Source organism: Myxocyprinus asiaticus, chromosome 19 (assembly GCF_019703515.2).
Source record: "Myxocyprinus asiaticus isolate MX2 ecotype Aquarium Trade chromosome 19, UBuf_Myxa_2, whole genome shotgun sequence".
In the NCBI taxonomy this organism is placed as follows: domain Eukaryota; kingdom Metazoa; phylum Chordata; class Actinopteri; order Cypriniformes; family Catostomidae; genus Myxocyprinus; species Myxocyprinus asiaticus.
This window is the reverse complement of record NC_059362.1, coordinates 6,400,727-6,428,129: the sequence shown is the minus strand read 5'-3', so window position 1 is coordinate 6,428,129 and position 27,403 is coordinate 6,400,727. Positions and strand designations below refer to the sequence as shown.

The 27,403-nt window shown below is 39.9% G+C and overlaps 1 protein-coding gene across 2 annotated transcripts; it reads right to left on the bottom strand.

The window, feature by feature from the left end:
* Positions 1-240: 240 nt before the first annotated feature.
* LOC127409910 (interactor protein for cytohesin exchange factors 1-like) lies at positions 241-24,792 on the bottom strand. Of its 2 annotated transcripts, XM_051644879.1 has the most exons (10): positions 24,642-24,792; positions 23,920-24,089; positions 23,471-23,544; positions 22,254-22,325; positions 21,348-21,409; positions 21,094-21,191; positions 14,711-14,882; positions 13,646-13,827; positions 5,021-5,142; positions 2,680-2,818 (listed from the first exon to the last, which is right to left on the bottom strand). In XM_051644879.1, the coding sequence occupies exons 2-9, from the start codon at positions 24,076-24,078 to the stop codon at positions 5,047-5,049; spliced, it is 915 nt and encodes a 304-aa protein (XP_051500839.1). In that variant the 5' UTR covers positions 24,079-24,089; positions 24,642-24,792; the 3' UTR covers positions 2,680-2,818; positions 5,021-5,046. The 2 variants fall into 2 exon arrangements, with proteins under 2 accessions (XP_051500838.1, XP_051500839.1); XM_051644878.1 differs by lacking the exon at positions 5,021-5,142 and having other exon boundaries at positions 241-2,818.
* Between the last annotated feature and the right edge of the window lie 2,611 nt (positions 24,793-27,403).

Here is a 27,403-nt window from a genome sequence, read left to right as displayed (position 1 = left end):
AAGCACTGGTTTCAAGGTGCTTTTTTTTTTTTGGTATGAAGTCAGTTGTCCTCAAGTTGACACAGGTGTCCTAACAGAGTAACCATAGTGTGTCATTCATCACATTAATGAACATGTTTCACCAACATTTGATTACCAGAAGTGTCACAATACATTTTGGGGCCACTATACATTGCACTCTAGCTATTATTCAAGTAGACAAATTTGTCAAGTTTTTGAAAGAAATAATTTATTAAGGAGCCATTTTTAATTCCCTTTTGCACAGTTATTCCAAAAATATAAAAAAAAAAAAATCTACACAGTTAAATCAGATAGTTATGCAATATTGTACTGCACTATACAGGTGCTGGTCATATAATTAGAATATCATCAAAAAGTTGATTTCACTAATTCCATTCAAAAAGTGAAACTTGTATATTATATTCATTCATTACACACAGACTGATATTTCAAATGTTTATTTCTTTTAATTTTGATAACTGACAACTAAGGAAAATCCCAAATTCAGTATCTCAGAAAATTAGAATATTACTTAAGACCAATACAAAGAAAGGATTTTTAGAAATCTTGGCCAACTGAAAAGTATGAGCATGTACAGCAATCAATACTTAGTTGGGGCTCCTTTTGCCTGAATTACTGCAGCAATGTGGCGTGGCATGGAGTCGATCAGTCTGTGGCACTGCTCAGGTGTTATGAGAGCCCAGGTTGCTCTGATAGTGGCCTTCAGCTCTTCTGCATTGTTGGGTCTGGCATATTGCATCTTCCTCTTCACAGATTTTCTATGGGGTTAAGGTCAGGCGAGTTTGCTGGCCAATTAAGAACAGGGATACCATGGTCCTTAAACCAGATACTGGTTGCTTTGGTACTGTGTGCAGGTGCCAAGTCCTGTTGGAAAATGAAATCTGCATCTCCATAAAGTTGGTCAGTAGCAGGAAGCATGAAGTGCTCTAAAACTTCCTGGTATACGGCTGCGTTGATCTTGGACCTCAGAAAACACAGTGGACCAACACCAGCAGATGACATGGCACCCCAAACCATCACTTGACTGTGGAAACTTTACACTGGACCTCAAGCAACGTGGATTGTGTGCCTCTCCTCTCTTCCTCCAGACTCTGGGACCCTGATTTCCAAAGGAAATGCAAAATTTACTTTCATCAGAGAACATAACTTTGGACCACTCAGCAGCAGTCCAGTCCTTTTTGTCTTTAGCCCAGGCGAGACGCTTCAGACGCTGTCTGTTGTTCAAGAGTGGCTTGACACAAGGAATGCGACAGCTGAAACCCATGTCTTGCATACGTCTGTGCGTAGTGGTTCTCCCCCACATTTTTGAATGGGTTTTGTTTCACAGTCCTCTCCAGGGTGCGGTTATCCCTATTGCTTGTACACTTTTTTCTACCACATCTTTTCCTTCCCTTCGCCTCTCTATTAATGTGCTTGGACACAGAGCTCTGTGAACAGCCAGCCTCTTTTGCAATGACCTTTTGCGTCTTGCCCTCCTTGTGCAACGTGACAGTTGTCCAAAAGACAACCATTGACAAGTCAGCAGTCTTCCCCATGATTGTGTAGCGTACAGAGCTAGACTGAGAGACCATTTAAAGGCCTTTGCAGGTGTTTTGAGTTAATTAGCTGATTAGAGTGTGGCACCAGGTGTCTTCAATATTGAACCTTTTCACAATATTCTAATTTTCTGAGATACTGAATTTGGGATTTTCCTTAGTTGTCAGTTATAATCATCAAAATTAGAAGAAATAAACATTTGAAATATATCAGTCTGTGTGTAATGAATGAATATAATATACAAGTTTCACTTTTTGAATGGAATTAGTGAAATAAATCAACTTTTTGATGATATTCTAATTATATGACCAGCACCTGTATACTTATACCATAGAAATATGCTTAAATATGTACATCTAAAGTGAACCGTCATGTTATAAACAATATATACAATACAATATATAAACAGAAGGCTTTTACACTCCTAAAAAGATCAAATATTAACAAGCTTTAGAATGGAAGGAAGAATTGACCATAGATGTGTGTGTTTGTGTGTGTGCAGAATGGTGTGATTGGGTAATGCTAAAGCTGAACAAGATGTGTGTAAACATAGTGTTTGTCCTGTCTAAAATCCACAATTTGGTGAAATTAACATTTAGACTACTTTTAAGTCAAACTATAAACTATATTGTTCCAATCTCAATCCACAGTGATCAAATTCATAGATCAAACTAAATCTCCAAAATACCTTCAAAAATGCACAATTTAATTTCCAACAGCTGAACTAGTTAAGGCATTACAGCATATCTACAAACTCACAGAAAAAGCACACATCTGAAGAAAAAAAAAAAAGTTCAGTAGTTTTATATATATATATATATATATATCAGTGTAAAATTATCTGTGTGGAGTGTTTGAGGCAGTCGAGCTTCATGTATCAAGGAAACCAGCTCTTGACATTTCATGCTCCTGTCCTGTCAATGTTATTCGGTTCTTTGTTCATCTTCACACAAGGCACAATTGGTTTCTGAGTGTTTTTCCTCCATGTTAAACCTCGGAAATCAGCCTCTCATGTTCACAGGCTGGTCTCTGTGTACATGGAGATGACAGGGAATGCAGCATTTGAGCCAAAGACAGACTGATGCTGGGGTTGATTTTGAACCAGAGGTTTCTGGACCTGTGGCTCCACAGCGGTTTTGTGTTTCTCACAGATCTCCTGGAGTAAGAGCACATTAGCATCTCGCCACTGTCTGTATTTGGAAACGTTCAGAGAGGGTTCACTCAAAACTTGCTCTATGGCCTGCAGATTGGCCTCCTTAGCCTGAAATAACATACACAGAGTGTTAAGAACAATTATAACATTTGAAGTTTCACAAAGCTAAAGTGAAGCTGCCCAACCTAACCCTACCTTACAAAAATTATGGTTTTACTACAGTAACCATAGTATCACCATGGTATTTTGTAGTAAAATCATAGTAAACCATGAAATTAAACACCATATTACTGTAATAACACAATGATTAATTGCATTAAAATGCATGGCCAAAAAGCATGGTTGCTACGATATTTCTATAGTAAAAGCATGGTTAATTTTACCTACATCAAACCTTTCTCTCAACTCCCCACCATGCCCAAAGAAAACTGATTATATTAATTTTTATGTATTATTATAAGTAGTATTGAAGGAAATATTAAGTGGAGACAAGATGGGAAAAAGTGAGACAAAGGGGGGAATCGAACCCTGGATGTCCACTTGATAAAAACTCATCCACACCGTCTTTACACACTACGCAAGGGCTACTCAACTTTGGATAGTTTAAGGGCCGCAAAGCTGGATATGTGTAGCCTTGAGGGCCGCACTCATAATTTTTATAATAATTCTTATACAGTATATACACCAATCAGCCACAACATTAAAACCACCTGCCTAATATTGTGTAGGTCCCACTCGTGCTGCCAAAACAGCGCCAACCATCTCAGAATAGCATTCTGAGATGATATTCTTCTCACCACAATTGTACAGAGCAGTTATTTGAGTTACCGTAGACTTTGTCAGTTCAAACCAGTCTGGCCATTCTCTGTTGACCTCTCTCATCAACAAGGCATTTCCATCCACAAAACTGCCCCTCACTGGATGTCTTTTGCTTTTGGCACCATTCTGAGTAAATTCTAGAGACTGTTGTGCATGAAAATCCCAGGAGTTACAGAAATATTCAACCAGCCCATCTGGCACCAACATTCATGCTACACTTCAAATCACTGATATCACATTTTTTCCCCATTCTAATGTTTGATGTGAACATTAACTGAAGCTCCTGACCCGGATTTTATGCACTGCACTGCTGCCACATGATTGGCTGATCAGTTAATCACATGGATGATTGTTGGTGCCAGATGGGCTGGTTTGAGTATTTCTGTAACCGCTGATCTCCTGGGATTTTCACACATAACAGTCTCTAGAATTTACACAGAATGGTGCCAAAAACATCCAGTGAGCGGCAGTTCTGTGGACGGAAACGCCTTGTTTATGAGCGAGGTCTACAGAGAATGGCCAGACTGGTTCGAACTGACAAAGGCTAAATATACAGTATTATTAATGATGAAATCATGCAGCATGTGGGCCACGTGTTGAGTAGCACTGCACTATGCTAATGCAGCGATGCTTGGGGGCACAGTTTGACTTTAATTTCTGTGTTTCACCAGACTATTGGAGTGCAAATAGCCCCACTGTGTGGCAGGTGCTATTTACACCTAGTGCAAATAGTCTCTCCGTACTTGTAATTATCAATGGCATGGCATTTGGATGGATGGAATTTGCTGGTATCATAGAACTCAGCCTAGAAAACAAAATTATATAACTATTTATCTATCTATAAAAAAAATAACACCAAATCAGCAGAAAGAGTGAAAAACTCTTTATATGGCTTACTTTTACCATTTTGTATTTAAGTTCTATGATACCAACAAATTCCATCCATCCATCCAAATGCCATGCCAATGATAAATAAATAAAAAATATAATAAAAATAATTAACAGCATCAAGAAGAAACATTTGAACATCAGATTGAGACTAAGCAATGTATCATATATAGATTTATATCAATAAATGGTGTCGGCCCAACTTTAAACACACAATAAAAGAACATTTAAAATGACACTGAGCTATATAAAGATGAAGCTGTCTGTCATGTTATGTAACAAATCAGATCAGAGTAAACTGTTGGTCAACAAAAACCTAATTTGTTTGGTTACGAGTAGAAGGTAAAAAAGCCTTTCTCCTTGGGCATGCAAAACTCTTGTGAGTGAGAAAGTCATGCTAAAAGGGAGAGCAGAACAAAAGGGAATATGGAACATTGTATGTCGGATTAAAAATATTTGTCATGTTTTAATGAAAATACATGTCATTTATTAAATGACTTAGCCAATGTATTTAACAATTTTCTATAATTCAAGCACTTTAAGCACTTCTTTTTGAAAAAAAAAAAAAAAAAAAGCTATTTTCAAGGGTTTTCCAGGACTTACATTTGAAAAAGCCACATTCAAGCACTTCATGCACCTTGTACGAACCCTGTATTTTCAAGGGTTTTCCAGGACTTAAATTTGAAAAAGCCAAATTCAAGCACTTCATGCACCTTGTACGAACCCTGTCAAAACGAAAGTTATGAAAATTAAAACATAGTAAATACGCACATACCTGTTCAATTGTGTAAACTCCCATTGATCGTTATGCAGGCTTCAGTAAACTACATCCAAAAGAATGTTTAGCCTGGCCAAAAGTGTGCACATTTAGAAATATTGTTCAGTAGTTCACAAGTTAATGTAATCCTGCTTAAAGGATAGAGTAGATGTTGGTGGCTCGCTGTCCTGAGCGAAGGGCTCGAGGCTTGACCTTAGCACAAATACCCCCCAACTTAGGCTAGCTATTAGTAAATGGATAGAAGGAGAAAGGGGAGGTGGAGGTATGCCGGAAGACTCGATGCCATGTAGAGGTAAGCCGCTGTTTATATATGCTTACTCTAGCAATGTGATTGGTCAGATTAAATGACCTTGCTCCTCCCGAACCTTGTATATAAAACTCCATTTCAGTAGTTTGCAAGTTAATGTAATTCTGCTTAGGGGATAGTATAAACATTTGTGGCTCGCTGTCCTTGGTGAAGGGCTTGAGGCTCGAGGCTTAACCCGAGTACAAATACCCCCTAAAAGATGCCAGAAAACGGGACAACGAGCTGTTGTCTATGGAGTCTTGTATTTGAGACTAGACGAAGTATTTATGATACCTCTTGTACCCCACAAAAAGGAGCATGGAGTGTTAAAATGAGTTTGGGGAAGGGGAAGGCGCTTGCTGAGCCCTGTGGGAGGTGGGCAGGGGTGCCAAAGTATGATAGAACGAGCGGGGGATGCTAGTGGAGGCAGCCACACACTAGGGTCTGCTCAGGGATAGGAAACTGGGAGATGTAGAATAGTTAGAGGTGGAGAATGGAAATTAGGCAGAAGCACTGAAGAGACAGTGGCGGTTGCGACCACATAGAAATGAGCTCTGCGAGAGCTGAAAAGTGCTGAAGGGATCATTATGCCCGAATGCGGGGGCCACCCCTGCATTAGGCCCAGGTTGCCCCGGACAGAGGCGAGAATCCGAGCTGCCCGGACCTAACCTTATGTCTCCCTCCAGGCTTTGTAAGTTCGATGGATGGGCCCATGCAGCGAGCAGGTGAATCCCAAGGGACAGAGCACTGCTCCGCACGAGCAGGCGAGCCCAACCTGCAATCGAATGGGGTCTCTCCGAGCTTTGAACGGGAGAGCCCACAATACAAATAAACATGAATAGCCCACTCAGCGTTCGGAACAGGAGGACCCCCACTGCGGTTTGAATGGGAGAGTCCTTGTGGATTGTGCTGGGGGAGCCAGGCCCACCCGAGCAGAGGCGTGAATCCTAGCCACTAGGGCAGGTCACCCCGAGTATAGGAGTGGATCCTAGGTACCCACAATACAAATAAACGTGAGTTAGCACACACGGCATTCGAGCGGGAGAACCCCCGCAGCGGTTCGAACGGAAGAGCCCCTGAGTGCTTTACACAGGCCCGTCCTGCATTGTGGGACGGGGGGCTTCCGGACTAGCCTGGGTGGACCGCAGCTGTGTCCGAGCGGTGGGGCCAGCCTGTTGGGAAGTCGAGGATGAAGCAAACATCCCCCTGACCTCAGATGACAACTTGTGACTAGTTAATCAGGGCTTGATGTGCCTTCCTGATGTGAAGATGGTTGGTGCGGATGATACCGAGATATGTGTCGAATGGCCAGCGTCCCGTTGTGTTTGGTGTTCGGGCAGGCCTTTGTGGGCTGCTATGGTTGCGGTGCTGATGCGAAAGGCTGAAGAATGGCTTGAGTATTATTTGAGGTGCTTAGAGAAATGTAGCCCTAACGAAGAGTGTTTAAGCAACGAGATAGTAGATCGATAGTAAGTAGTTTTAGGCTTGTTTGGGTGTGAGGCGAAGGAGGATACAGAGAGGAGAGAAAAATCTAGAAATGGCAGATTGTAATTTAGGTGAAAATATTTGAAGCATGTCCAAGCTGTCCGATATGTTTGTAGGATTTGGGGGTTTGGGCTTGAAGAGTCCTGGGGGGCGTGGAGAAGTCTGGGAGGGTGATTTCTAGGAATTTAAGTTCTGAATGGGGGAGGAACTGGGGTTGTTGTCGGGTTTGCTTCTAGGGCCAAGGCTCTGGATCTCTGAAGAAAAACAAGAAAGAGTCAGCAAAATGGTTTTTGAGCCTGGAAAGTTTTCTGCTTTAATTATGGTTAGCTGAGGAGGGATTTGGGAAGAAGTTCACTTGTGGAGGCAGCCTCGTGCAGGGAATGGATCCGGAGTAGGAGAGATTAAAATGGTAGAAGGGAGAGGGATGAAGTGAAGAGAAGAATGGGTCTGGAGCGGGGTTCACCAGCAGAGGCAGCCTCACGTTGGAATCTGCTGTAGTGGCCCAAGGATCTTAAATCTTAAATATTTCTTATGTCAAATTTTTCAAAATCACGCAGAGCTCGGTAATGGAAATCTGAAGGATTAATAGTGGTGTTTTCCTTATTACGTGACATGCTGTTCTGAAAGCAAAAAGAAACAAATGAAACACTAAATGTAGGCTGTCATCTGTGCAGCCTGACCGAAGCAAAGCGGGAGCGTTTACTCGTGCAATTAACCGAAAAAGAAACGCTGCCAGCTCATGATGTGCGAATGGCTTGCACGCACAGCGCGAGTCTCATCACACTTTAATAGTGTTTAGCTTCCCATACAGCTGATGAAAACACGCTGCGTAATCATAAGGAAGGATTACATAAATATGTAGATTGGAATGCAGGTGCATAATTTATTTAAATAAAATAGTCCACACCTCTCTCGCCGTTGCTGGCGTGCCAGTGATTACCCCTCCGCAAGCCAATGCTGGCACACGTGCCATAGGTTGCCGACCCCTGGTATAGATTCTGAATGTAAAAATATTTAAACAAAACTGGACCGCTGTCATTCAGCTTCAAAACAAACTGTTGATCTTATCTTTTAATATTCACATCTAAGTGCCCTCGACTGATGAAGTCTTGATGAAATATTTTAATCTTTTGGTAGAAAAGATCTCTCAGACCCCACTAGCTGTCTCTGGGCCCCCAATATCCTCATCAGGATTTTTTTTCTTTTTTCTTTTTTAACAAAGTACTATTGCTGTCAACATGGCAAAATATAAAAAAAATATTTAAAAAAAGATACATAATTTCCTAGCCATATAACTACTGACACCATGTAAGCTACATACTATCCGGACCTTTGCTGGGAAGGAAATGTAGAGACCGGGCCTCTTGGAACTTTGAGTACCCCTGCCCTAGAGGCATCCCGTGTACATAAAACTCAGTGCTTGTCCAGTGGCGCAATGCTGATTTGCAAGCGTGGATCACTGTAATGTTTCGACGGAGATCGCATAGGGGGCTGAGACGAAGAGACAAATTCCATTTTATGAAAGCTGTCATTCTCAAAAGCCCCAAGGGCAAAATCCGGATGGCTGATGCCATAAGGCCCTGTAGTCTGAGGCAAATGCGATTACAGCACACTCACTTCCTCTTTGAACTGTGAGAGACAATTCATTAGAGAAATAATGTGCTCTTCTGACAGATGAGCACGCATTGCAGTGGAATTCAGCTCCAGTACCAGAAAAGTTACATTCTGGGATGGAGTGAAATTGCTCTTGCTCAGATTTATACTGAAACATAGAGATGAGAGGTGCGAGAGCACTAGTTGTGTGTCTTGCACTACTTTCTCACTTGAATTGGCTACGATTAACTAATCGTCTATACACTGGCGGCCAAAAGTTTGGAATAATGTACAGATTTTGCTCTTATGGAAAGAAATTGGTACTTTTATTCACCAAAGTGGCATTCAACTGATCACAATGTATAGTCAGGACATTAATAACATGAAAAATTACTATTACAACTTTTAAAAAATGTTCAGAACCTCATAAACTACTTCAAAGATTTCACATCAAAAAGTCCTCCAGGTGCAGCAATGACAGCTTTGCAGATCCTTGGCATTCCAGCTGTCAGTTTGTCCAGATACTCAGGTGATGTTTCACCCCACGCTTCCTGTAGCACTTGCCATAGATGTGGCTGTCTTGCCGGGCACTTCTCACGCACCTTACAGTCTCCCACAAAAGCTCAATGGGGTTAAGATCCATAACACTCTTTTCCAATTATCTGTTGTCCAATGTCTGTGTTTCTTTGCCAACTCTAACCATTTCTTTTTTTTCTGTTTCAAAAGTGGCTTTTTCTTTGCAATTCCTGCAATGCCTGCACCCGAGTCTTCTCTTTACTGTTGTACATGAAACTGGTGTTGAGTGGGTAGAATTCAATGAAGCTGTCAGCTGAGGACATGTGAGGTGTCTATTTCTCAAACTAGAGACTCTATTTTCTATAAACTAGATGTACTTATCCTCTTGTTTAGTTGTACATCTGGCCTTCCACATCTCTTTCTGTCCTTGTTAGAACCAGTTGTCCTTTGTCTTTGAAGACTGAAGTGTAGGTTTTGTTCTTCAGGGCAATGGAGTCAGGAGACAACAAAGCAGTTTTAGGCAAGTCTTTTTATTTTCTGCCTTCAGCATCTTGTATTGTTTGGCTGCTTTATCAAAACACTCAATTCACGTAGCTTCTTCACCACACTCAGTAACAAACTTTAATACACTCAGTATACAGCGACACCGTGCTCTCGTGTCACTCTCTCTCTCTCCCCAAACTGATGTGCTGGTGCATCTTATCAGGTCTCCCTCTGCTATTACTATAATAAGAGACAGGTGTTAGAGATAAATTACAACCCAGGTGACAAGCCTCACCGCTCTCTCTCTCCGGCAGACTGACACATGGCCACGCCCCCATCCCCACAACACCTCTGTATGAAATCTTCCGTTTTTTGGCAATTTCAAGCATTGTATAGCCTTCGTTCCTCAAAACAATGACTGACTTATGAGTTTCTAGAGAAAGCTGTTTCTTTTTTGCCATTTTTGACCTAATATTGAGCTTAAGACATGCCAGACTATAGCATACAGTGGCAACTCAAAAACAAACACAAAGATGTTAAGCTTCATTTAACGAGCCAAATAGCTTTCAACTGTGTTTAATATAATGGCAAGTGATTTTCTAGTACCAAATTAGCAATTTAGCATTATTACTCAAGGATAAGGTGTTGGAGTGATGGCTGCTGGAAATGGGGCCTGTCTAGATTTGATCAAAAATTACTTTTTTCAAATAGTGATGGTGCTGTTTTTGTACATCAGTAATGTCCTGACTATACTTTGTGATCAGCTGAATGCCACTTTGGTGAATTAAAAGTACCATTTTCCTTCCGAAACAGCTAAATCTGTACATTATTCCAAACTTTTTGCCGCCGGTGTATATGTCAGGATTTTCAGCCCCGCTAAGCATAACGGTGCTAATCCTGCTTCCACACACAGACAAAATAAGCACGGGCTCAGGGGGAGACCGAATGGCAGGACCGTGAATTCATAACAAATGCCGTGATAGGCAAAACTAAGACATTTTCTGTGTGGGGAATAAACGCTGACATGGAAGAAAGAATCTTTCAGATCAACTGATGTGAACCAATCGTTCTGATGTATTGAACGAGAGAGTATTGTATGTTAACATCTTGAAATTTTATTTTCTCAAATGTCTGTTTAACACTCTGAGATCCAAAATAGGACGCGGTCAACCACCCTTCTTTGGAACTAGAAAATAATGTGAATAAAACCCCTGTTGACATTGGCCCGGGGGAACTACCCGAATTGCCCCTTTCTCTAGAAGAGAAGAAATGTCCCCTTCCAGAAAATGAGCAGAGCTCTTGTTGGTCTGTGAGAAAATTACACCGCCGAAACGTGGGGGTTTCGTGGCAAACTGAAGCCTGTAGCCCTGCATAATTGTCGGAATCACCCACTCGGAAGCCGACACAGTGTGCCAGGCTTGTATGTGATTTTTTTATCCTGCCCACTTGAGCTGGGGCATTGCATTGAGCTGCAATCACAGGTGGCATGCTCATTTGTGATACAATGATGCCATCTAGCAGACAGCTTGGGGGCACCATGTATGGCTGCTGAGATCAAGGACTGAGTCCATCAAAAGATTAAAGTCTCCTCCCAATATTGTATCTTGAGGGGTGCCAGCAGCTTGCAACATTCCCTCAAGATCTATAAAAAAGCCCTGATTAACAATTGTTAGGTGCTTAAATATTAGCCAAAATAAGACTTTGCCCCTGAATTTCTGCTAAAACAATAATGACCCTTCCTAATTTATCTTTAGTCTGTTTGAGACATTTGAAGATGCTTACTTAGTGTAATGACTCCCCTGCTCTTACTTAAGCCAGCACCAAATAAAACATGTCCACCCCATATCTTCCCAAATTTTTCAGCTTCCTGCAGGAAAAGATGTGTTTCTTGAAGAAACACTATATTTCTTACACTTAAGATAAATAACCTTCCTTCTTTTTATGGGGTGCCCCAACCCATTCACATTCCACGTGGAGAGAGACAATCCACTCATATTAACATTTGACATTTTGAAATGAGAAAAAATAGATTGCGTGTCAAAAACAAAATTATAAAGACCACATTCCAACATTAGTGCAACAATCAAACCCCAAACTTCCCACCTGAACCAAACAAACAGAAAAAAGTAAAACGTGCGCACGCCAGCGCCAACTGGCATCCATCCCTCTAAACTCAAACAGTCCATGTACGCCTACAAGAGCCCCCGTGACAGCTTTGCTGTTGGATTGCTCAAGTCCGGTGTTTCTATAAAAAATTGAGACAGAATTACACAACAAAAGATAATCTCTAAAACAAACTCCAGCCAATAGGCGGAATAAACACAAAGAGCGCGTAGATTCATCCACATAACTGTCCCAAAGGTGTGTTACTCCACAAAACAAACTCCAGCTGCTAGACAGAACCAGCACCAAAAAAAAAAAAAAGGCACTCATTTTCCTTGGACAGTCAAACGTATGTTCAGTGAGCCGGCCTATTTGGCTGCTACATGTGTGCAACAAATGACGTAATCACTCCAATGTCTTGCAAGAAACACTCCACAAAACAAACTCCAGCCAATAGAAGGCATAAGCACAAAGATTGTGCAGATTCACCCACAAACTGTCCCAAAGGAGTGTTACTTCACAAAACAAACTCCAGCCGCTTGGCGGAACCAGCACAAAAAGAAAAAAAAAGGCGCTCAGTTTCCATGGACAGTCAAGTGAATGTTCAGTGAGTCAGTCCACTCAGCTGCAATGTGAGTACCACAAAATAACTTACTCCATTGACTTTATGAAGGACATCGCTTGCTGGGGACATGTAAATATTTTGCGGCCATCCTTAGGATCTATTCTCAATTTGGCCGGGAACATCATTGCAAAAGCGACCTTCCGTTGATGTAAGAGTTTCTTGCATTCCTTGAATCGAACACGTTTCTCTTGTCGAATTTGCAAAGTCTGGGAACAAGGAAATGCTGTGGTTCTTCCAAGAAAGCCTTCCTTTTTTCCTCGCGTAACACGAGATCTTTATCAGATTTTTTTGGGCCAGAATTGATTGGGGCCTGTCTCCCTCAGCAGATTTCCAGCTTATGGCCTGTTATGTCGAGCAGTCTCGAAAAGAGCCTGTCCAGGAATTTCACCACATCTTGACCCTCTTCGGCCTCAGGAATTCCAATAATTCGGACGTTATTCCGCCGACTACGGTTCTCCAAGTCCTCCAACTTCTCCCAGACACACTCCAAATCCACCTTGGTCGCTAGCGGATTAGCAGATAATTCCCTTTCCGATGACTCCAGATAATCGATCCGTTTCTCGACATCCCCCACTCTTGTAACCACCTCAGAGAATTTAGTCTCCATGGCAGTGATCGATCGACGTATTACAGCAAGATCCTCCAAGTCAGCAACGACCTTTGTCAGCATTGTCGACACGTTCAACAATTCTCGCCGAATTTCCCTCACTTCTCCGGCCAAATCGCTCGGGCCTCCGGGGGGGCGTCAGCTTGAGCACGTAAGTGTCTTTTAATGTCTCCAGAGCCCGAGGATTTTGAATTCTTTGATATATTGTCTTCCTAGAACAGTCATGGAACAGAGTGTATCGAATCTCACCGGTTTATGACATTAATAGTGTTAAAACTAGCAAAGTGCGCAGAGCTCGCCATTCACACATCCGAACCTTGCATGGCGCCACACGACTCTCCGATGTTAATGCTTTATTAAATAAAACTTTGAAACCAACCAAAGGTAAAACAGATATTTTGCAATGTTAGAGTGCTAACACAATTTTTTTCTGTTTTTCTTCGCTTTTCTTTTTTTACGGGTGAGAATTAGAAAAAAATAGCCTATGACACCGGTGCGGGACAGAATCTTATTGGAGCGGAACTGAAAAATTCACATGGATCTCTACCTGCGGGCGGGAGCAGGACAAAATATTTAAAAATGTTGCAGAACAGAACCTCTAGGGAGCGGGTCTGAAAAATCCATCCCACGCAGAACTCTAATTTACACATTTACGTAATGTTCTGTGCGCATGTAAAGAATATTATGCTTGCAATTTTATTTACACTTTCACAAATCTTGGCATTAAATTATCTTTATAGGGCTGATCTCACCTTTAGAGTGCTGTTGAGAGTTCGGATGAGGTGCAGCTTGTCATTAATGCTCTCGTCTTTACAGCGTCTGATGAAAGAGGATCTGAAGTCGCGTTTGGTAATTGGCTGCAGGGCTCCTGTGGGAGATAATCTTGCGTGTTTGAGGTGAAGATACAGCATCTCCATCTCATCAGAAGGTGGGCCTGATTAAACAATATGAAAAAAACTCTTTACATTACAAATTTGTAGGATTGACACACCTTTTGACCTATGAATTGCAGCATGCCTTTTCAAGTTGATTCAAAATAATATTTTAGAGATTGCACTCCAAAAAGGATTTTCTACCCGAAGAAATGTTTTAGAACCCAACAGAATTATAAAAATTAGAGATTTCCATGGCTTTTCAATTACTTTTGAAGATTTTCATTAATTTTATTAATCAGTTGGCCCTGTTTGGCCATTATTTCAGATGTTTACTTAACCTGACAATATTTTCACTTGCCCCACCACAAAATATTATACATTTAATTTTTAGAGACATTTTTATATATTTCAAAAATAATATTTTTATATTTTGCATTAAACTAAAGTTTTATTTACAAAAAAAAGTTACAACAAATAATTAGTAGGTTATCTGAAAATTACACAGCTATAAATGTATCTCCATGACAGCTATAAATTCAATCATACTGGAAAGTGATGAAATACAGTGATTTGGTTATAATGTGTACCCATTCTGACTGATGCTTCCAAGATTAATATTATCTTGATACGTTAGCCTGCTAGATAGTGTTGTAAATAAGCACAATTCAGCAGCAATTTTCAATACATGCCAGTAAACCAAATGTTTAAGTTGGCAAGGCATAAAAACATTTATTTGACTAATTAACATAAGACATATTGGACAAGTGACAGTTCCATCAACTGGCACAAAACTCTCTATTGCTGAGCCCTGAACTACAGAATATAGACACTACTGAGAAAGCATTTGCTGTGTATTAAAACTATATATAACTATATACTTATATATGTGTGCCATTAAGAGCACTCATTGGGATAAAACTTCTTATTTCAGCAGTCACTCACAGTCATCTCCTTTGAGCTCCTGTATTCTGAGGATGGGGTTGTCCTCTGAGCTGAGCTCCAGCCAAGACTCGCTGTCTGCACTCTGAGTCTCTGTGCGCTTACACACCCCAGACACCAGCGGGAAAATGTCCTGACACGGAGACGAAGATGAGCAGGGAGGCGGGAGACAACCCTGAGACACACACACATAAATTTTCAATATTCAATATACTACCTCCCCCTGGACTGGACTAATGTGTCCAAATTCCTGCACTTTTTTTTGTAGTTGGTTGGTCTGTGTACTATTGTTGGTTTATGTAAAAATGCATCAGATGGATATCTTTGGCTATTGTACCACATCTTATGCAATTTTAAAACAGTATGTTAAGTTCAAACTAGATTTTTAATGGCATTTTTAATAACTCCCCTCCTCAATAAGCCACACAATGAGGTAACGTTTATGTGTGTATTACAAAACGAGTAACATACCGTTTAATACTTAAAGCCAAGTTCAAATCCCTAACTGTAAGTCTGAGCATTAGCAATAGTGATGCTTGCAGGGCCGGTCAGCCCATTAAGCGACATAGGGAGGGCGCCTAGGGCACCATCGCTTTGGGGGCGCCGATCTACCAAGCCAATATCAGCATGTGTCCAATTTGTGTCAAACAAAATGCACCCTGTGCGTTCCCATAACATGTTGTGGCGCCCGCCACGGAACATAGAGACCATGTACTGAATGCCTTACTACCATACTACTCTCACAGTTTGTTATATCTGTGTTTGGCAAAAACAGTGAGAGAAGTATGGATAGTATGCCATTGTGAACACGGCCATAGACTCACAAGCGCAGGGCTCGTGAATGGGAGCAATGCCCGATGCGTAAAATCACTCTTTTGAGTCGGTTCTTCTCGATGAATTTGTCTAACATGAGGGCTGAATCGTTTGAAACGCTTTGTCATGCAATAAAGCAGTAACGGAATGCTTTAGAAGACAGAGAACAAAACAACACCTAATGAAGTGGATATTTACTTACAAATCATTTGAAACAAAACCTGCAACTGTATTCAATCATTTGCCAGTGATGAAGAAGGTCTTGTGCGAATGGGTGTGCAGCCTGTGAGTGATTGTCTACTGCAGGTAAAGACATTGTGGTGAGAGGGGCGTGGTCGTGTGTCTGTTTGAGGAAGAGAAGGAGTGGTGTGGCTCGTCAAGCTGGTTGACATGATTTCTAACAGTTGTTTCTCATTACAGTGATAGTGGAGAGAGCATCATGTTGTGGGGGTGCTTTGCTGTAGGAGGGATGGGTGCACTTCACAAAACAGATGGCATCATGAGGAAGGAAAATGATGTGGATATATTATAGCAACATCACAAGACATCAGCAAATGGGTCTTCCAAATGGACAATGACCCCAAGCATACCTCCAAAGTTGTAGCAAAATGGCTTAAGGACAACAAAGTTAAGGTACTGGAGTGGCCATCACAAAGCTCTGACCTCACTCTGATAGAACATTTGTGGGCAGAACTGAAAAAGCGTGTGTGAGCAAGAAGGCCTACAAACCTGACTCAGTTACACCAGTTCTGTCTGGAGGAATTGGGCCAAAATTCCAGCAACTTATTGTGAGAAGCTTGTGGAAGGCTGCCCGAAATGTTTGACCCAAGTTAAACAATTTAAAGGCAATGCTACCAAATACTAACAAAGTGTACGTAAACTTCTGACCCAATGGGAATGTGATGAAAGAAATAAAAACAGAAATAAATAATTCTCCCTACTATTATTCTGACATTTCACATTCTTAAAATAAAGTAATGATCCTAACTGACCTAAGACAGAGAATGTTTATTACGATTAAATGTCAAGAATTGTGAAAAACTGAGTTAAAATGTTTTTGGCTAAGGTGTATGTAAACTTATTCCAACGAAAATGTTCAAATAATGACCCTAAAATCACAAACAATTAATGCTTTGGTTTTGTTTTTGCAAAAAATAAATAAATAAAAATCTTCCAGGGGAGCATGCCCCCAGATGCCCCTACAACATCACGGTACAATAGATTGTGTACTTGATGGGCCCCAGAATCCCCAGTAATAATGAAAGCATACAAATGCCACTGCTGTGAAACATACAATGTGCAATCTTCAGGGCAGTGCGCCTTTGCTTTTTTCCTTTCTTTCTTTCTTGTTTTTTTATCATCTTAGCCCACTTGGTTTGGTTTATGTGCACTTTAAATTAAGTTTATTTCTATATATGGTGATACACATTTATGATGCCTACTTAAGAAGCCATAACATGCACTTGCATATTTCTTCCCAACCTTTTTATTATTAATGTTTGGCTAGTTTGAGTTTATACACATTGGTGATGTATTTAATAATGATAATTTGTAATCTCTTTTTTTGCATAAAAATAAATACATAAATCTCTAACGCCTGGTTCACACATCCTCCGTGAACGTGGCGTGAGCGGGGCGGTCATGATGGACTTTCACATTGGCTGCATCTCTTCCGCAAGAAACAGCACGCCTCTGCGCAGGAAATAAAGATATCTATGGGGTCCTACGCTAATTTATTTTTCTTTAATAAGGTCATAAGATGAGATTATGGCTGCTTCAAGGACAACAGCGGGCAGTCATGTGCACTTCATTTTTTTCAGCACATTTGGTTGTGATTGGTTAATGTTGTGCCTATACTATACACCTATATACACAGAATGGCAAAATGTACAGCAGTTTATTAATTATTTCTTATATTAAGTTTTTTATTCAGTTAACTTGCAGTTAATATATAAATTGCAGTATATGCAGACATATCAATTGTAGTGTACTATAGGTTCAGTTTGAATAATTTTGATTTGCCTTTGTGTCTTTTCTATAATCTCCTGATTATTTTAGTGTTGTACTGCACCCACAGCTGTTGAGCTCAGCATGAGCCACGTGGCAAAAATAGGCTCAACGCCTAAACTATCCGCGTCACCTCACGACTCATGCTTGCAGTGTAAACGGTGTCATCTATGGGTCCCGAAATGAAAACACACCGCTCACGCCCCGCTCATGGAGGATGTGTTGAACCCGGCGTCACAGAGGATGTGTGAACCCCACGTAATAGTTATTTTGTGGGGGTAACTTGAGGGTCTTGCCTAGGGTGCCAAATGGGGTAAGACTTGTCTTAGCAAACACCACTAAGTAGTTTTGTTGCACAGCACATCAATTTTAGTTTTAAATGCTGGACCAACCAAAAACACATTGAGCTTTCAACAGCAACTGTAACATTTGTCTGCAATGACATCAGAGGAGGCTCTTAGAATGTCTGTACAGAGTGTGTGTGGTTACTCACATTCTAGTCTCAGATAGCCAGACCTTTGACTAAATGGTATAACATCTGGTCCACAATGCTGCTTAATCTGCCCAAGAACTAACAATGTTTGACATGTAAATAATCACAGTTTGCTTTATTCTTACGAGCCTTTTAAGGGTAGGTTACATAGATTATATCACAATAATTGACTGGGGTTGTTAAAATGTATTTAAAAAAATGGAGCGGCAGTCTCCGTAAACGATTGTAAAAATAGTCCACGTATAGTTATAGGCAGAGCGTGTGTAAGGCTGGGCAAGGCTTCACCTTTCCCTGGCCAAGGGCATGATGTTCGTATTAATGCTTATTGATCGAAAGTCTCTTTTGCCGCTCCAGGATAACACTGCTTGTAGCTGCACCATTAAACTGTCTAGGATCTGTTTCCCCACCTCATATACAAACTTTAATTACTAGAAAAGGGAAAGCTGACTCTAGATCAGTGTCCATGACCAAATTCATCTTAAAACATTAAAGAATTTAACATTTTAAAACAAATACATAATAACAGTGCAATTATTGCATTAATACAAATTTATTAGATTGTGGTAGCATTGAAACGAGTGTATCCACATTTGTAACATTCCTTTTTACTTGCATCCATTCACATTTAAAACAGTAAGCATCCAATCAAACTCGAAACAATTCAGCATGGAGATGACTGAAAATAAATTCATCAAATTTATCTCTCCACTAAATTTTATCTTAACTTCCAAAACTTTAATTCAACTGCATGATACATAGGTGCGGTACCACATTTAATGACGTATGCAGGTCAAACGGTTTAAATTTTTATTTTTGTTTTGCTGCGTTAGCAAAGAGTGCTTACTGTCAGTGATGACTGAAACAGATGCAAGTGCAGGTTAGGTGACTTTAATGAAGAATGGCAAACATTCCACAGAAACGTAGTGCAAGAATCAAAACAGGAACAGGCAAGGGTCAGGCAATCAGCAAACAGAATATCAGAGACAAAGACTCAAAAACCAGGAACAAAGTCAAAAAACCAGTAAATATCAGGCAGAGAATATACAGGCTTGGTAACGTCAAAGACACATGGAATAGAGTGTATATTTCTCAAAGTAACTGGGGCAGAAAGTCTCTTAAAGGGTGTTTGTGAGAGTGTAATTGCATGCAGGTGTGTGTGATCAGAAGTCTGGTGATTGAGAGTGCTGTATTGTGTTGTGGGAATTGGAGTTCGTGGCGGCCATGTTTGGAGGCCATGTTGCTTGCTGGGAAATGGAGTCTGTAGACTGGGATGATCTGACACTTACTATTATTTAATTTGCTGTTATGGCAATAAAACAAATCGTGCATATTTGCTTGCTGTAGCCTAATATTGAGTCGCTAAAATAATTATTAATATGAGTAGCCAACTGGCATCTGTGTAAATAACAATAATTAACCATTTATTCGTCTGGAAGGTTTTGTATGGAGTGTGAACATATTCAGTTGGTATTAGATGCCATTTAATAAAATATTTTGTCTTGAAAGCAGGTGTTAAATTGAGATTTCAGAGATGGGGAACCTTAAAATCGTGTGATTGCTGTTATAACATTCATTCAATTAGAAATATGTGTCTTAATATGTATACCGTATATTCATAGGGATATGCCTATTTCATGGAATATATTTTTTTCTCTCAGATGAATCTCTTTGTCTGTCATAATTTAACTTTATTATGAAAATAGTTTTTTTAATCTACATAGTATTGTAGATTAAATGGAAAAAAAAAATGATAATGATATCTGATGTATTTTATGCATTTTATAAGAATCAGATGACAGCTGGGACAAGGTTATCTTCTTGCCTGAGGTAAGGCATAATCTTGCCTTTGAACATACTAAACTATCCAATTATTTTACTATGTAAATATAAATGCACATTCTTAAGGGGTATGCAGCTTTGAAAAAAACTAAGCAAAATTGCTACTTCATATTGATCTCAGAAATGCATGAGCAGTTGATTCCATAATGTATTTCGCTATTTCTATGAAAAAATGGGAGGTGGGTTGCACTAAGTCTAGGCACAACTGGGTTTGCGAAACTGTGCGCGCAAAGCATTAATGGGCTGGGTGAAGTGAAATATTATTCTGATTAGTGGTGGGTGATATTACTGTGGTTATTGGTTATCGCACCATCTGACCCTATTATACTGTATATTACATTTCATGTTAAGCAACCTCAATATAAATAAATATAGCCCATTCATAAGAATTTGGTAGTGTAAATGGGCTGTATGCAATACATCCCCTGCAACTGTGATGTATGTTCTCAATTGGCCTATCTGGGACTGTTGGCTCTTGTCCTACTTCTCTCCCATTATTCATTGTTTTGTAATGTACAGTATATTTGTTATATGTTTCTCTGTTTAATGTTTTATTTCTGTACAGTGTCTTTCAGCTTTGGAAAGGTGCTATACAAAATAAACATTACTGATCCACTGACACTTAAAGAATGGCTAGTATTAAAAGTGATCGATAACTCTCTGATATCATCTTCTGTTGGAATCTGCAAATGCAAGAACTGTTTTTAGACTTTGCGCCATGATAAGTCGTGCTTCTCAGACGTCTTAGCGCAATAACCTATTTGTCAGGAAAATAGCAAATTGCGCTTTGCACCAGTTCATTAACATACAATACATCCACAGTTTGCACGCATACACCCACAGATAGTGCAAACACTTCCATCCATGCCTACGTGTGCTTTGTGCTGGCACAAAAATTGCACATAGAATTAGCGGCCTCACCAAATTTGAGTAAGACGTAGCACATGGTTGTTGCGCTTAGCACTGTGGCAAGCATGGTCACTAAAATAGAGCCCATGATGTCAATAACCAGACAAATCCAGTAATAATTTTATCCTCAAAAGTGCTTGTTGTATCAACCCGATTTCTTGTAAACACAAGAAACCCTTAATGAATGTGCCCTTAATGTGTAAATCCAGCCAATCAGATAAGAGCTTACTAGATAGAGAAAGTGCTTTCCAGTTTTGTGTGCAATATGCATCAGACAGTCAGAGAACAGACTGTGGGTGGACCGTTTGAGGCTGAGACTACTCACATGCAGAGAGCAAGGGGTCAGCTGATCCATGTACTCTGCACACATATCAGTTGTGTCTGCTTCATCATCATCATCATCACTCTCCTCACTGTAGCACTCTATACACACACACAATCACAGTCTCAATGTGAACAAATTCGCTATTAAAGTGTCAGGTTTGGCTGAGACTTTGCTGAAAGATGTAAAGTGGACTGAAATAGAAGCAGAGTGTTAACTGGGTTTCTATGAGTGTACAGTATGCTATGAATCTTTACCTCCATTGGTTGAGTCTGTGGGCTCGGGTTCATTTGAAGCCTGTTTGAGTTTAGTCAGCCATCTGAGTTAAAAATAACATCAATAACGGTAAAGCAACCCTCATAAGATTCATCAAACCTTTAGAAATATTGTCATGGATCATTATGTGTCATGTGCCTACACAGTTTAATAACAACACACCCTAAGTTTCTCTTCAGTGTTTTTCCTACAGGGTTATTCCAATATCATTCAACAAACCTCTAAGGAGTAGTTCACAGAAATAAGAATTCTGTCATAATTTTCTCACATGTGTCAATACAAACCTGTATGGTTATTTTTGGAGCTTGACAGACAAGGTCACTATAAACTGTCCTTAACTGAAAAAGAGCAGCATGATCATTCTTCAAAATATTTCTATTGTATTCCACAGAAGAAAGAAAGCCTTATGGGTTTGGAACGACATGAGGTTGAGTAAAAAAATCTATGCCTTTAACTATTTATGAAGCATTTGAGCTTGGAAACCAGTTTCTAGACCTTTTATACTAAAAACATATCAGTTGACAAATTATACACATCTTATACCATGCCAAGAACGTTCTCACAGAATCACAGTATTTGTAGTTCTAGAGTTCTTTAAAACCTGTATCTTCAATAAAAATGTGCCATTGGATGGTGTGCTGCTGAGAGCTTGGAGCTTTGGCACAATAGTTAGGCATGAGACCAAACCACAGGGTGAGTGCCACCACACTGCAGTGCAAATATGTCACATCGGACCAAACACCGGACGTTCACGCATTAAATGTATGCATAAGTGCAACAAGACTAAAATAGGTAAGTGTTTTTTCACAGAGCATGAGACTTTACCATCAGAAAGTATCACTTATCACAGTGACACACATGCGCAATAAGTTTCATTGTACACTCACTTGTTCATGTCTTTCAGATTCTCAGCTGCCATGTAGAGTGTCACCATGTTGGGGTGGCTCGCTTTTATCACACTGGAAAAAAACATTTTAATAAAAAAAAATAAACACACATCTCAGGCAATTCTCAGGTTCAATATCTTTGTTTATGTTTGTGTGGGTGGCATAGTGGAAGTATTATACAAAAACGCATTTGAAAACAATGGCAGTCTGGTCTTTTCTACTTGATCACAGTGATTAAAGTAAAAGCGCCATTACTGTGTGTCTTTGCAAAGCAAGTCAGTGAGAAACACTGTAGCTCTGACCGCAGACTTAAAGCAGATGGTTTCCTGTGCTAGAAGAGCTCAAGACAGCACACTATTAAGGGACGTACAGACAATACAGTTATAGTTAGATAAGAATCTGACTTAACACTGGGTTTACAATCAGTTCACCCTGCATGTTCAAAATGCATCAGATACATGACAATCCTATAACTTAATGTTTCCATTTTCTGAGGAAACCGTGAGTGGTTTTTCCCAAGCAAAACTCATTACAACAATGCCAGGGAGTTGCTATTGTGTTCTGGGTGGTTGTTAGGGTGTTACGAGTGGTTGCAAGGGCTTTGCTAGATTGTTGCTACAGTAGAGTGTTCAGGGTGGTAGCTAAGGCATTGCTAGGGTGTTCTGGGTGCTTGCTAGAGTGTTGTTAGTGTGTCCTGGGTGGTTGCTAGGGTGTTCTGGGTGGTTGCCAGGGTGCTAATGTTTTTCAAGTATTTCTCTTAAATTTTATTTTAAAAATAATAAAAAATTAACCTTGTTGTGCCTATACAATGAAAATAAAACTTGACTTGACTGTCTATGTGGTTCCTGGGGCATTGCTATGTTCTAGGTGGCCGTTACTGTTCCAGGCCAAAAATGTAAGACTGATCGTGACAGTACATCTCTCCTCAACAAGCCACACAATTTGAGGAATCCTTCATACCTTGTCTGTAGCACAAACTGTGCGGACCAGTCACATTAAAGTACTTAGTGCATGTTAAAATCTCTAACACCAGATATGTTTAAAAGTAATAGTGATGCATGCCTTAGCAACTACCACTAACCATTCAACATGTGGTTATAACAGAAAGACAACATAACACAGCAACATGAAGTAAACAGGTCTGCAGTAACACCAACCGCATCTGTTCTTTAACCACAAATGGCCAAAATCTTTATAAATAAGGAAGATGAACTTACAACTTCTTCCTGCATTCAGTAGCCTGATCTACAGTGAAGTCCCTCAGGTTGATGTAGCCTTCGGCTTTCTCGGCCTAGAGGGAAACATAATTTATCTCCGGAAAAGACCTCCCTGCGTAGAAAACCAGTTTAAACCATCTTAAGTTTAAGCTGGTCTCCCAGCCTAGTTTAGCAGGGAGGCCAGCTGGTCCCTCAGCCTGATCAACTGAAAAGTGCTCAAAACCCCCCTATAACCAACCAACAGATCAGCATGACCAGACTGGGAAACCAGCCAAGACCAGATAAAAAGCTTAGGCTGGTTTCAGTTTTTTTTTTTTTTTTTTTTTCAGCAGGGTTGATACTTGTTTTCAACATTAGTTAACAGACGACCATGAATTTTTAAAACAAACATTTGTTCACATTTTCTGCAGCAAAGCCACACTTGACCAGTGGAAAACCACACAGCTTACCATGTCGGATGTGTACCAGTACAGTGAACATTTTTTCATCACAAACCAGAACTTCTTCCATCTCCAGCCCAAGAGACCTTTGCTTTCCTTCCTTTTGTACAACCAGCCCTGACAGTCGCCCTGCCCCAGGTCCTTCACAGAGACCCTCCTGCGGCTCATCGCACCATCGCCTATTGCAAACAAAAAAAAACCACATGTAAATGAAGGGGAAAACTCAGCAGTAATTTTCTCACTGGTTCTTTTCGATTGTACTTTGAAAAATCAATAACAAAGGATAATAGAGACACGCCTGTATGATGCACACAACAGGGTTAAGATAAAGGGTAAATTCACACCAAAATGAAAATTCTGTCATTTATTCACCTTCATGTTATTCCAAACATGTATGACTCTCTCACTTTTGTGGAACACAAAAAGAGATGTTGGGCAGAATGTCAGCCTCAGTCACACATACACTTTCATTTCATGGAAAAAAAGATGCAATGAAAGTACATCATATTTCAAACATTCTCCCTAACATCTCCTTTTATGTTCCACACAAGAAAGTCATACAGGTTTGGAACAACATGATGGTGAGTTTATTTTCTTTCTTTGTATATTACATACTGTATGCACAATAACCATGATCATTGTACACCTTCAACAAGTTTAAAACATCTGTAAGTTCCCTTGACAATAATAATCATCTACATCAAGATTCAAGAACCAATCCTTCCACTTACCTTGTATTCTCTCAGCGGCAAAGTCTTGTAATGGAGAGGATACTGAAGGTGTGAGGAAACGAGAGAGAGAGAGAGAGAGGGAGAGAGAGGCAGTAAATTAAGCAGTAAAGTCAGACAGTGTTAATAACACGTTGCCTCTAAAGAGAGCCTTCACTTCCCTTTACCACCACACACACACACCAGTAAGAGAACAAGTACACATGCAACAACAGTGACATATTTCTCTCTCAAAACACACACACACATACACGTAACAGAGTAAAACTTGAAATGTTGGGTAATTTGAAGTTCGTCAAAAAACAAAAGAGGAAATGTTACTTTTTCAATATAATTGTCTTAAGTATCTTTAATGTTCATTTTGTATTTGTTCTGTAAAAAAATATATTCTGTAGTATATTCTGTCCCGTTAATGGACAAAATGCGTTCTCTAGTGGGAGAAGGGGGAACAACCGGTAGGGTTTTCTCGCAACTACCATCACGTTTCTCACAGTCTGAGTTTGGCTGTGAGAAAGGCGGTACGTTTAAATGTTCTCCGCTCCACCAGCACTAAATAAATAATTCTTTGTTTTAATAATTTTATATGTGCATGTGTAACCTGTTAAACGTGTGCTTAATGTACAACTGAAAATATATTATGTGCCAAATTTAGCATAGTATTTCAAGATTTCAGTGTTTTCTTTATCAGCTAATTTGAGAAAGATATAGGCGAGCTTTGCTAGCGCTGTGCAACATGTGGTTGGAGTGTGCGTGATAAAATAAATGCTTGATTTTTGCACTTTAGGATGAGTTTTGGAGCTGAGAAGGTGTTTTTGACAGTGTTTATTCCCCCATTGTTGATCTCACAATTCGCGAGTAGATAAAAACAGATTTACCAGCTCAATAAAGAGGATGAACTCAATCTGCGCTTGACTAGCGTCATCATTGACAACGGACCAGACAAGAAGGGGTTACAGTGGTGGCGTGAGCAGGTCTTCTGTGTTGTCATCGAACCCAGTTTGTCTTCGGCGGTGGCATCGGATTCTGTTAGTCGGATGTGTTGTAGCTGGGCCTCTATTTACAAAGGTCATTTGCATACTTAGTTTAGATAATCATAGCAACATAGATTTATAAATGTTTTTTTGTTTTTTCCCATTGAGTGAATATATTTGCTTATTTGATTTTTTTTATTCTCATGATTTAAAATGGGGGTCTTGTACATGTGATTTTGTTTTTATTTTTTTCACTGTAGATGTACATTAAAAATGGCTCATTTTATGGGTAGTCCGATTATTACCGGTGCAAGAAGTAAAGCAGGTGTACAATTTGATGATGGGGCAAGTGCTCGGAAGAACATTGTTATTTTTGATATGACTATGATATGACCCATCTAGGGTTGCAGCGTTATACCGGTTTCACAGTACACCACGGTATGAAAATTGACGGTTATCATACCATGTACATTTGCTTATCTACGGTATTGAGAAAGAAAATTAACCGGATGGAGAATCTCACCTGCACGTGCGCATTTCCTTTCCTCCTCGACTGTCTGTCAGACTCGTCAACTTGCCCCACACACTCACATGCAGCGGAGAAAATGTCAGAGAGAAGCTAGGCGAGGCGGTCTGACATAAGTGAGTGTGTGTGAGTTAAAGCAGTGTTTCTCAACTGGTGGGTCGCAGGTCTATTCGGACTGGGTCGTGGACAGCAGGGAAAGAACAATGCCATGGTTCTCCCATTGAAGATATTTCGGCGGCCGCCCAAGTGATAGGCTTCTCATCTGGCGCACGCGTGCAACTACCGGGCTTCCCTCAATATTGCGGAGCGCAGACCTCAAAACTGATGTGACCAATTTCAATTCTAGTGAGACTTTTCTAGTTTAAAGCGTTACTGTCGAACCTCTCGAACAGTAGGCAGCTCTGACATGCCAAACAGCACTGAGAAGGAAAAGTGCAACACTGTGTTATGCGCTATTTTTTTTTATTATTTTTTCATTATGCATCATCACCTTTACAAAATTGTTTCACAATTTTACATGAGTAAAATTAATTGTTTTATATTTTGACAAAATGTTATAGTTTCATATGAAATAATCTAAAGCTAGAATCTATTAGACCTCATTTTATAACAACAGTGGCATTTTTCAAGATGTGTTCCTTTCGCTTTTGTTGTTGACGTCAACAACAAAAATGCCACTTGATGCATGTCCTTGTACTTGAAAACCATGAACAAAACTGTGCAACATAAAAGGAAATACAACCCAGGATACATTAAATACAGGTTCATTTTTTTTTACTATGGTGGGTCGCCACTTGATTTCCAATGTAAAATCTGGGTCCTGAAGCAAAACCAGTTGAGAACCACTGAGTTAAAGGTACAGACAGGAGCAGTCTGGCTGTGCTGTTCTGCACCTACAGTATATGTTAAGTGTTAATAATCATAGGACATTACTTTAAAAGCTCACACAGCTGATGTTATTTTTCATTTAGAAGTACATTTTATCATGCTATGCTAACATGTATACTAACATGCTTTAGTTATGTTATAGTTACATGCAATTTTGTATCATGTTTATAATTTGGTATATTATAATTCTGTTAGCTTTCTTATTTATTCTATTTATTTTATTTATTTTCAAAAGGGAGACTTTTTTTCACATACTTCAATTTAAAAAAAAAAAAATGGTTTCAAGTTTCAATTATAATAGTGTTTGCTCAACCAAAAAAAAAAAAAAACTTCTGTTTTCACTCTTTTAAAGATCATTGTAACTGATAATAGTAATTGCG

Bases quoted from the DNA above. Each gene is read 5' to 3' on its own strand.
- LOC127409910 (XM_051644878.1), bottom strand. From the start codon at position 24,078: ATGAGCCGCAGGAGGGTCTCTGTGAAGGACCTGGGGCAGGGCGACTGT. The intron at 22,326-23,470 runs GTAAGTTCATCT...GTTTTTTTCCAG, and splicing joins ACTGAATGCAGGAAGAAGTT to TGTGATAAAAGCGAGCCACC. The intron at 21,410-22,253 runs GTGAGTGTACAA...TTTTTAACTCAG, and splicing joins AATCTGAAAGACATGAACAA to ATGGCTGACTAAACTCAAAC.